At 35.6% G+C, this 11859-nt stretch overlaps 1 protein-coding gene across 1 annotated transcript; it reads right to left on the bottom strand.

The window, feature by feature from the left end:
• Positions 1 to 217: 217 nt before the first annotated feature.
• Positions 218 to 11143, bottom strand: LOC132304360 (pachytene checkpoint protein 2 homolog). Its single transcript, XM_059802003.1, has 14 exons — positions 10870 to 11143; positions 10703 to 10766; positions 10358 to 10464; positions 10202 to 10269; positions 9763 to 9866; positions 9578 to 9682; positions 4230 to 4319; positions 4033 to 4108; positions 3009 to 3078; positions 2849 to 2919; positions 2537 to 2627; positions 1278 to 1405; positions 1007 to 1135; positions 218 to 882 (listed from the first exon to the last, which is right to left on the bottom strand). Exons 1-14 carry the CDS (start codon positions 10994 to 10996, stop codon positions 742 to 744), a joined length of 1371 nt encoding a protein of 456 aa, XP_059657986.1. The 5' UTR covers positions 10997 to 11143; the 3' UTR covers positions 218 to 741.
• Between the last annotated feature and the right edge of the window lie 716 nt (positions 11144 to 11859).

Genomic DNA, 11859 nt, shown 5'->3' with positions numbered 1-11859 from the left:
AAGATCACGTGAATTAATTTTGTTTAAACATACGAGATCAAGTGAAGTAAATTTTCTCTTTTAAAATTATCTTATCATTTTTTAAACAAACAACCACTTCATCTTCGGAGCGGAAGAGAGGTTCTAATTCAGGCGTGGACAAAAAAAATGTGTGAAAGTATCCTTGTCAATAAATTTATTTAGTTTTGAGCAAGCTCCCTCATTAATGCTATAAAATAATTGAGAAACTTCATATTTGTAATAAAATATTATTTAATACCGAGTTTTGGTAGCATTACTCAAATGAAAATTTCTATAAATAAATATTGTTATCGCAGCACCACTCATATAAAGGTTAAAAAAACAAAAAAAAAAAAAAAACTTCAAACAAAGCCTAGTAATGCAATTGGTCTTTCAATGAATAATACTATGAGAATCAACTTCACATTCCCAAACTACAAAGGCAATAAAATGGACCATCATAGTTGCAGTGAATCTAAAAGATCATATCATATAACACCAACTTCAACATTACAGAATCAAACATTACAAATGTAGTCCACAACACCCTTCTTAGCTGTATTGGTCACTGTACACAAAACCTTGGTATGGTGACAAACTATCAAGAGCTACAGGCACTGAGTGGATACTTTCTTAAAGACCATTCACTCAATTTCTGGATCATAACCGCTGGATTTGAAAGTTTTTAACACCTAAAATCAGAAAAAGCATCTTCTGATTGAAGAAATTGGTCGTTTTTCGTTAGTCTGGTAGTTCAGAACGTTCTCTTCTAGCTATATCTGCCATTGTGCTCAAAAACTTGTTTGGGTCACAACTGTTTGGGTTGGCAAGAGCTGCGTGAGTCAAGAACGGAAGCTTTCTCAATGATCTTCCACTCAAACCCTGGAGAGGAAAACAAAACGAACACAATCATGATCACATATTTAAGATCATTTCAATTCAACAATCTCCGTGCTCACTAGAAATAGTGGATTTTAATAGGCAGATAAGGATCTTAGTTCCTCACCTCACATGCCTCTGCAGCTTTAAGTAATTGTTTAGGCAGATGTAGTGGAGTTTGAGAACCTTCTACTCCTTGCATTTTCAACTTCTCTTTCAAACTACCATAATTTGGAAGTTCGAGGTGATCACCATCCTACAATATTCCAGATTTGTTAGTAATAATCAACTTTACAATCCATGTCACACCAACATTCACTTGGACAAAAAAAAGACATGGATGAATAAAGGATCAATCCCAATTTCTGCACAACAACTAGAATGAGAAGTATCTGGACCTGGGGTTTTGACAAGATTCCAGTACGTAAAAGCTCCTGCAAGCAGGACCTTAGTATTTCATAACGTGCGTGAAGAGTTGGTGGACCAACATATGCTTTGATGTCTGCTCGATCGACAAAAGCTACATCTGCAATCCAACAAATGGTGAAGTTCTAAATATGTGAATTTATTTTGTATCCCTCGTAGGAAAAGTTAAAAATAACGGAACAGAGGATAAGGATCCTACTTAAAAACTGAAAGAGGTTTAAAAATGACAAGAGCTTGGGATCTTTCAAGAGAACATGTTATCCATATTCTAGGATCAGAAATTATTAGGAAAAGATGAAAATCTTAGAAAGCTTTAAAATAAGTTCTTTAAATTGGGATAATTATAATGGTTTAAAGAATTGAAATTACAAAGGGAACCAAGGTGCATAAACAAAATGAACTGGTATAAATAAATAGATGTGAAGGGACAGGATTACAAGATTTCTGGAAGGTCTCTCCCCACTAGAGATTGTCCAAAATTTTATTTTAGAGCCCAACTTAGCATCAAATATGGTTAATTTCTATAAGAAAAGGAAAAGCAGAGCATTTGACTAATTCGTTGCAGTGAAGTGGCCCAATTTAGAAAAGAATGAAAGATATTTTATGTCTTGTTAATTAGATTTTTGCCATGCAAGGACAAGTTCCCCTTATAATTGCAGATCATCAGTCACCTAGTTATCTTCTCTTCTCCAAATAATCCAACTATTATTGATTGAGTTAACCACACACATTTCTTGCTTCATTCTCTCTCATGATGCCCCATTACCAATCTTAAAAGTGTTCGCTCACTGTTGGAATATGGCTGCTAGGATGAGTGGACAGGCATTATTGTTGAATCATCTCCATATAAAGAATTGTGTAGATCCATTTGAACATCACTGACTACCTTTTTATGCAATCTAATAGATTACTCAAGTATATGCTGCAATTGTTTGCCACAATGAAATGAGAATCTTGAGAGTGACGTTCTTAGAGCCATTATGGTTAATTTGGGATAGAACACAAAAACTGTAGTTACTGGCCTACGGATTGGGAGAAGCATGCAGAGAAGAAATCTGGACGATAAGGATAAAATGAGATGATAAAAATTTGCGTCCTAAATCATATAACCACAATAAGGATATTTGTCCAAAATGCAAAGGAACAGAGGGAGATTGAGGAATTCAAGTTAGTATTCAATGAAACGAAAGAAAATAATTAAATACAAAATTTAAAATAGTCATGAACCTACCAATAGCAGCAGTTATATTGGAAGTGGTAAGAATTATCACATTTGGTGAGGATTTCAATTTGTCCATATGAGTCAATAGTGCATTCACAACCTGAGAAACCACATTCAAATTTTAACACGCATTTAGAGTTTTTTCCCCCCTTGAATCATTATGAAATAATTGTGTGTGTGTTTTTTTCTAATAATTGGAGGGGGGAGGGGGTTACGAAATCATTGTACCATGTTAGTTATAAATAGCTACTTTTGATCCATTTAGGCAAGACATTCTACACTATTGTTTAGGCCTAGTTTGGAGGTACAAACAGAAGATACCCTTATAGAATCTGATGGTTCAGAACCAGACAAAGCAGCTTTTCTTGCAGCAGCAAGGCTTTCAACTTCATCTGCAGAACCGTCGTAAATAAATGAGTATAATAAGCCAAAATAAAGAAAGATGAACATCAAATTGACAATTTGTAATGATATTTCTCACCAATCAAAACAAATACCAGATTGTTTTCTTCCTCCACCATTTCTTGAATTTTTTGAAAAAGTTTTGCAACCTAAAGAATACAAGTGAAACGTTAAGTAATAAACCACATGCATCTCAACTCCATTAGTTCAGGTGATCATGCTAAAATTGTACAGATCTGTTATGTAAGTTACAATGAAACGTACAAATGTCAACCAATAATGAAAGGATGCATGTTGATGTTGTAGATACACAAATAGAATCCAAAAGTTTAATGCTAGGCATAAGTTTTTATACAACCTTGTAAACTTTTTTTTCTTTTTGATAAGTAAATTAATTGTGAAACACGATTTGTAATGTTTTCAGTAGTTTGCCTGAAAATTTGTAATCACCAAGCTGTTTGTTGGGAAGTATGAATGGCGTCTAATTGCAACTAGGAGTGAGTAAGAAATTGCTTGGCAATCACTGAATTAGTAACTAAAACATACAGACACACCAACGGGCCAGTGGCCTAGCGGTATCAGCCTCTTACTTCCCAAAGGGAGGTCAGGGGTTCAAGTCTTAGAAGAGACAAGTGTGTGTGAGTACCAACTAGGGAAAAAAAAAAAAAAAAACATACAGACACACTGTCCAAATAATCCTTTTCCAGTAGCATTTAAAGGAATCATCTCAAATGACATGGAGCAAGTATTTCCAGAATAGGCACTACAGCTTCACTTTAACTGTGTTTACATATAATAGATCCTGAAAAGGGGAAACTATTGTGCCAAAGTTTTGCCCAACCATCGTTTTTTAATTCATAATCAACTTTGTGTTTTATAAACTTGCAGTAATCATATGGAGAAGATTTCTGCTACCAACACTTTCTGGTAGTTTAAAAGTTGATATAGTAAGAACAGGTATTCAATGTTCAACCTTTTATGATTTTTATCTAAGGCTAAACTTGGTCACTTCTAGAAGTGGAATTAGTAATATACTTATGCATATCGGTCAACTATCTGACGAAGACAACTTAATAAAAAAAAGAGCAGGACTTTGTACATACCAACTTGCCACTTTCAGAAAACCATTTACTGAACAAAGAATGCGCATTAACTTCAATCAATTGGCACTGTGGGTATCTGATTTTGCACCAAATGTAAAGCAAAGGTTTAGATTGGTCTAGGATAAATGTCATGAAGAATTGAAGATCACATAGTGATTCAGAAAAGTAAAATTTGTCAAAAATATAGTTAAAAAAACCTGTGGTTAAAATGTATTGACAGTTTTTGAGCCAATGCTTTGCATAAAGATGTCTTGCCTGTCCCTGGAGGTCCATGCAGAAGAATAATGCTGCAAACCATATACACACACACATAAATATATATGTACAAGGAACGGAAAAGAATATAAGCTTTACCGGTGGTCGAATAGTGCTTATCAAGAAGTAACTAGCAAGATGAACTATTATCAACAGATTTTACTTCTCACACACATATGCACAAAAATTAAAGGGAAAAAAATATAAATTAAACAAAAGAAGAAATCATAAATGCAGATCTGACGTGTTGTGCGCAGTTGCACCATCTTAAAAAGTGGCACCATTTAAGCATTTACGTCCATCCTTCTGCTGAATGGTCCAATTACATCAAATGTGAATGCAAATTAAATCTTGCATGTAGGTGGGTATGAGAAATAAAACCATTATCACAATATTAAGTCTATGACTCAAGAACATCTATATACCAGAAACTAGTTTTGGTTGCTGTGGCATTATATAGTAAGAGCACCATCATCAACCCATTGGAACCAAATTATGTTGAGATTGACTGCAGATATGTTGTTTAATGAGTCATTCTACACAGGCTTTCAAAGCCACGTTGCCAACATTATGAATAATTGACAAACAAAGATAGTAAATAATTAGTAGGTCAACAGCAGATGCATGGAGGAGCAGATTACCTATTCTAAGAGTTTAGTGTGCTAGACTGAAAAAATAGGGTGCAAAACTTCTAAAGTGCATTAAGGATAAAAGTGTGATGGTTGGCCAATAGGCCAGTGGCATAGCAGTTTCAGACCCCTACTTCCCAAAGGGAGGTCGTGGGCTCAAGAAAAAAAATGTGTGATGGTTGCTCTATTCGTTGACAGGATGGCATTTTATTGCTAATCACCATTTTCAAATCGAAGTGAAACCAAAGGTTGTAACCCAGTGACCTCTTCTCTACCTCTCAAAGAGGAAGGTGGAGGATCAAATCCCTGGAGGGGCAAAAGTGGGAAAGTGTGTCATTTGCCACTAAAAAAAAAAAAAGAAAGAAAGAAACACCACCAAAAAAAAAAAGGGACTGAAGATTTAAGATGGCATGTAAAAACTTTAGCCTTAAACAACTATATGAAATACAAGATCATTACCCAAGGCTCCGACAGACAAACAACTATATGGCATACATTCCTCACATGATTTGCTTCTCCATAGTTTTTTCAATCCTTGATCTTCAACTTTCTCGATTAAATTGCTCTTGTATGATTATATTTGATGTGTTCCTTACTTTGAATCTCCCAATCACATATATTGACTGATCAATGGTAAATCTAGATTTATCATCAAAACTTTCTCTCTTTAAAAATATAAATTATCTTACTAGATTGTAAAGAGACTCAATTGATCAACCTACATTGACCATAACCCCATATTTATAACCAATATAGGAGTCCCACGTAAAATGCGAAGTAGAATCCTTTTAGAAATCAGTTTGACAAAATTCTTAAAAAATATAGCTCCCCAAAGGTCGTTGATAGAGTAACTGGCTGTACGTCAATCGGTCGGTGTCAGATTTCAAATTTAAAAAGGAAACACAATTGTTTAGGCTTCTTAAACCAATACAACTTCTACCCACACTCTTCAATATCCCTCCACTCCTGAGCTGAAGAGGAATAGCTGTTAAAGTAGGAAGTCTTCTAAACACATTGTTGATGTTCATTGTTTTAGGGTTTTAAGAGTAAGATTTAGGTCTTATTGACGACTTTTTTGATCTTTTAGATGCTACTGGTCCTTAGGTCTTTTTTTCGTTCTTGTATTAGGAACGTGTTCCCCTTTTGAACGCTTTTCTAATATACTTTTTACTTATCAAAAAAAAAAAAAAAAAAAAAAAAGGGGGTAAGATTTAGGTCTTAAATTATGATCATGTTGATGAAGGTTAATTTCAAAAGGTAATTTGTGTTACGAGGAAACTGTAGGGCCTATACATTGGCCTCTTAAGGTGAGATGATAAAATGTTCGATAAATAGTTGGAAGAGCTTTGAACACTCTCTCGCTCTCTCTACTTATCCCTTCTCTTCTCCTCTCTTTCTATCCCTTTCCTCTTGTGAACAAGAGATGTAGGACACATCTTCCACTCGTAGCTTCTCTCCTCACTATTCATTTTCTTCCGGTCTCCTCCTTCTCTTCATATATAATAAAATAATAAAACAGCTTAGTTTATACGCCACCATTTGTTTGAAGAAATTATCACGAGAGCCATGAAACATCAATTATGAATGCATAGGACCTAATGGACTTGAACAGAAGTAGAAATTTTAAAGTCCAACAATATACTGTATCGAAAAGCCCCTTGTAAATTAATCCCACCCATCACATTGGACAAGTAATATGAAAGCCTTAATGGAGCTATTGCTGAAGAAATTATTCAAGGCAGGAACGAACCATGGAACCCCTTCCCTCACACCTGTTCTTGAATTCATGAGTTCTAACTTCTAACTTGGTCTACAATCTACATCTACAGTCATCGACTCAGGAGAGTGCATCGGGTGCAAGTGTGTCTAAATGTCAAACCTCTATGAATATCGAGTCTTGGGTAATGGTACCTAACTTGAAATTTGCCAAAAATTGAGGAATGGTTATGTAGGCATGTCCTACACATTTAAATACATTATATGTTATAGGGTAAAGTGCATTAAACCCCCCTGAACTATTGGGGTATGTGCAAGAAACTCCCCTGAACTATAAAAGTTGCAAAAAAACCCCCTGGACTATTGGGTATGTGCAAGAAACCCTCCTGAACTATATATTTTTTTGCAGTTTATCCCATCCGCACAAATTGATTGACTGAAAGGGACGATGAAGCCGAGGAATTTGTTGCTGGGATCGGTGGGTCTCCTGTCATAGCTCCATCATAGTCGTTGCACCACCCGCCAGATCCGTCGACCATATATATCGCACTTTTCTGCACCGTTGCGTCAGCCCATCGCCGTCACCGCCTTGCCCGCCGTTCAGCTCACCTTGCTCGCCGGTCCATTCCATCGTCCATTCCAAGCTTGCTGGCCCATTCCGCCATCTCCATAACCGAGCACACCGCCGTCCGTGTTTTGAGCACACAGCCGTCCACAGTTCACCGCCGAGCCCCCTTGAGCTCGCCGCCGCCTCCACAGTTCACGGCCGAGTCAACCGAGCTCTCATCACAGTCGAGTCCTCCGCGCACAAGCCGCCATCATCCGAGACCGAGCCATTCCGCCGACCTCGGATTTCTTTGGTCTTTTTTCTCTCTCTCTCTAGCACTCTGTTTTGGGTTGTGTTGGGTGAAAAACATCTTTTGGCAGAAAAAAAATGTAAGAAGTGTATAAGTTAAAACGACGCAGTGTTTTATAAGGGTAAATTGGTCTTTCAAAATTTTTAGTGCCGGAAGCTGATGTCAGGAGGGTAAATTGCAACAAAATCATAGTTCGGGGAGGTTTTTTGTAGTTTAGGGGGGTTTATTGCGAATGACCAATAGTTCAAGGGGGTAAATTGCAACAAAATCATAGTTCAGAGGGGTTTTTTGTAATTCATGGGGGTTTCTTGCAAATGACCAATAGTTCAAGGGGGTTTAATGCACTTTACCCTATGTTATATAATTGCATAATCTAGGAAGCTCGAACACGCTTAAAAGGTCTAAGTGTCCGTGTGGGACACATCAAACTTGAAAATGCGTTGGACATGCCAAAAAAATGTCTGAATATTTTTCCTTTTTAGACACATCTAGGACATGCTGTGGACACGCAACCAACATGTTGTGTACATGCAACAGACACGCCAATACAACGTGGAATACCGATACACCATGGACACACTATGGACACGCTGCAGATACATGTATCTGATTAGAATTTTTTTAAAAAATAAAAAATAAAAATGTGAAAAATATAAAGTATGTGGAATTCTTTGAAAATTTTCAACAATATGGGGGGTGAAAACATAAAAACAAAATGTTTTTATGAGAAATTTATCAAGTCATTTTATTTTTCTCTCAACAAAACCTTAATATTATTTTTTTTTCCTAGTTTCAACAAAAACTTAATTCTCCTTATTTTTTATAGTATTTTTCCTTCTTCAACTGATTCTCTCTTTCCTAATAGAACCCACTTTCCTTTTCTTCAACAAAGCCTGAATTTTAGAAACTGTTAGATATTCAACTTCAGTCTATTTTCTCTCTTATTATTTTTTTCTTTCATTCTTTGTTCAACTATATTCAACTCATTCTCTCTTTCCTTTTCTCGTCTTAAATGAGAGAATTGTTGTTGTGAACATTAGTTATTGTGATTTGAGATTTTTAATTTGATGAAAAGTAATATTAGCCTTATAATATACTTATCACATATATAAAAATAAATACATTTTTAGTCATGTCCTGTCCTGTCCCCTCCATGGCCATGTCTTAATTTTTAGTATTTGTCGTGTCCCCATGTCACGCATCCATATTTGTATTTCTTAGAGTATAATGTATGACTTACTTATTCTTTAAGTAAATGCTCAATTAAAATAAAGACTATAGTGAAAATATAATTCCATCCATCTCAAAAAGTAGGAAATTCTATTTTACTATCAAATTTGATGTTTTTTCCTTCTTATCATACATGGATGACCAGGGTTCTAGATTTTAATTCGTGTGTCAAACTCGTATCCTCTACCCTGATCCATGCCATGATGTGTCAACAAAGGTACCTTGGAGGGAATAGGAGAGTCCATATAGCACAATTCAGCACACTATAAGTCAACAAGACAAAGCCCATCCATCAAACCTGAAATCAAATATTGAATGTGCTCAAAAGCACATTGAGCATTTGAACTCAATATTCCATGTCTCTGGGAATGAAGCTGGCACTGTCACGCTGGTATTGTTTACATAAATGTTAAAAGTTAAAAGTTGCACTAATGAGAAGTTATTAATTATCACTGTTCAAGGTCAGCCTTGAAACATTAAAGACTCAAGAAGGGAATCTCCATTCATCATATGTTTTTCAATTTGCAATTTATAAGCATGATCCTGCTCTACAGGTTTGTAATTAATTAGGCTTGCTGACCATAAGGGAGTACATGTTTGGTGTTTTGTGCATCAAAGAAATACTTATTTAAGTCCAAACCTTCAGAAACTGAAATTCATAATATGAACTTTCAAGAGTACCCACAGTAAATAAATAGATAAATCATAAAAGCCAAAATCAGAATACATCGAAGAAAAAATATAGCACTATTAGTCCAGTTAGACCTTTTTAAATTGCCACTTCCACGTGGTACATAATACAAACAGCTTTAGCATATCTGGATAGCTGATTCTTAAGATTAGCAAAAAGTTGCTCACCGGTTCCATGATACAAGGAAAGGATCAACGCCCTTTTCAGTAAAGAGCAAAGCACTTGCCGCATACCGCAACAACCTTTGTTTGAGGCCAGATTCATAAATTAAGCTGCAGAAGCAAATGTCATGTTTCTAGTTTCTGGATCATTTCCAAGATGGCAGAGATGAAAGTAAAATTGCAGAATAAACCTTTCCCACATGCCATCAAATTCTTTTGCTGGAAGAATCCATTCGTTGAAGCTAGAAAGTTGGGCTTCCCCGCTTAAGTCCTCACATGGTCCTTCCTCACTGAGCTGCAAAAGCAACAATCAAATTCAAATTGAAGAAGATATGGGTATAAAATCAACTTAACTCCACACATGACTGATATAAGTCAGGAGTTTCAATTATTGTATTAACAGAAGATTACAATTATCAACTGACAAGATCTACCCACTGATAGAAAGTCTTTTAATGATTGTAAAAAATATTCAGACAACATCTTAGACGACAAGAATGTGCAGTATGCAGTGTTAATGTTATAGTGTGAATATACATCTACTTTGATGAGGATTCGTAAATGAGTGACATTATACGAACACACATAACCCAATTAAGCACCAGACACAAAGTAAGCAATGCTAATCACCTGAAATACATGCACAATAGGTTTGACTTGCCAGAACAGAAGGATATCATGGTTCTCCACCCATATATCTACAAAAACCAACAATTTAGTGACAAAACTAAAACAGAAAAAACTGAAGAAAAAAGATCACTGAATTTGAAGATAATAAAAACACACCCGAATCACAAATGTGGATTCTTTGCACATTTTCTACAAGAAATATATCATCTATAGGCACCAGAATGGGACCATCAATGTAGCTTAAACTCCTTTTTTCAAGCATCCTGAAACCAAAAAATTCTACACAGTAAGAAAACATTAAACTTAAGAATTTCATAAAAAAGTGAAAATGTTGCAACAAATAGACCCCAAAATTCACCAGTGATTAGATAATCAAATAACTGTAAACATTTAGCTAAGGCAATCTCAAAATGACCATCACAAATAAACATGAAAACGGAAAAAACTCTCTAATCCACATTACATATATCCGTGTGTATATATGTGTGTTTTCATCCTTACCTCTCGACCGCCAATCGAACATCTTCTAACCGAGCTGTGCTGGAGGGTTTTAAGCAAACTTCAACTGCAACAACAGTTAAAAATAAATTAAAACCATTCAAGCTTCATATTTCAAAACCATCATGAAATTGTTTGAATTAACGGTCAGAATTGAGGTGGAAGGTCACCTGAAACGAGAACTTTGTCTTCAGACAGTGTAGGAGAAGGAACTGCCGGTTCAGGAACGCCGCCGTTTTGGTCGGAGGTGTCGGCGTCGTTGGGATTTTGCAGAGAGATCTCCATGGGAACACTCATTTTCTTGATTCTGTGAGAGTTTCGGATTACACTAATATGGAACGCATCACTGAGGATCAGACGGAATGGAGAAGAAATGCCAAACCCTAGACAAAGGGGTTTTCCTTTGAAATGAGCGGGAAGAATAAATTGGGTTTTGTGTAGACCACCCAGAAGAAGGACTATGTGATATGATCTGGACCGTCCAAATAATCATCTACTTACTGTAAGAGTGTTGTCCTCCTATAAAAACCACACCAATCATAGAAGTACATTTGTCTGGATGGGTGATTTTGTAAATAAGAGTTTGAAATAGAATAATGCAAATTTCTTTTGTTTTTTTTTTTTATTTTGGGGATTCGAATTCAGACTATGGTTTGTTGTATAGTCGAATGTTTAACGTATCGGTTAATACGCCACCTTTTTTCAAGTTCAATACGCGACCTGTTTCGGTCAATTTATACTGATTTTGTCTGAATCCGTTACATCACGACTGCAATCGATACTACAACCGTAATTGATATTGCGAACCATAATTCAGGTACAATAAAAAATTGGACATTCTACTAACTAATTCACTTAATAATGTCTCAATAATACTAATTGAAATGTTGATTTGATATAACAAAAATGATTTGTAAGAAGATGTTATGTAAAAAATTTTAGAAGTCTGGATAGGATGGTCCTGGACTCCTAATGTGTCTATTGATTTGAGAGTAAAATATTGCTGATGACAAGATAATTTGTATGCCAACCCCTTTTCCTAAATGTGCATTTGTATGCCTCTGAAAAAAAAAATTAATAAATAAATAAAAAATAAAAAATGTGAAATTTAGCATTATTTTTATTTTTATTGGTAAAAAACACATTCACTAACTCATCCA

The sequence above is a fragment of the Cornus florida genome, unplaced genomic scaffold, assembly GCF_030987335.1.
Source record: "Cornus florida cultivar Cherokee Brave unplaced genomic scaffold, ASM3098733v1 CherokeeBrave_3.0.0_Hap2_Chr04, whole genome shotgun sequence".
Classification (NCBI taxonomy): domain Eukaryota; kingdom Viridiplantae; phylum Streptophyta; class Magnoliopsida; order Cornales; family Cornaceae; genus Cornus; species Cornus florida.
Note: the sequence above shows the minus strand (reverse complement) of the source record. Positions and strands in the feature narration are given on the sequence as shown.

Bases quoted from the DNA above. Each gene is read 5' to 3' on its own strand.
- LOC132304360 (XM_059802003.1), bottom strand. From the start codon at position 10,996: ATGAGTGTTCCCATGGAGATCTCTCTGCAAAATCCCAACGACGCCGAC. The intron at 9,683-9,762 runs GTTTATTCTGCA...TTGCTTCTGCAG, and splicing joins TTTGATGGCATGTGGGAAAG to CTTAATTTATGAATCTGGCC. The intron at 1,136-1,277 runs GTCCAGATACTT...GGAATATTGTAG, and splicing joins GAATCTTGTCAAAACCCCAG to GATGGTGATCACCTCGAACT.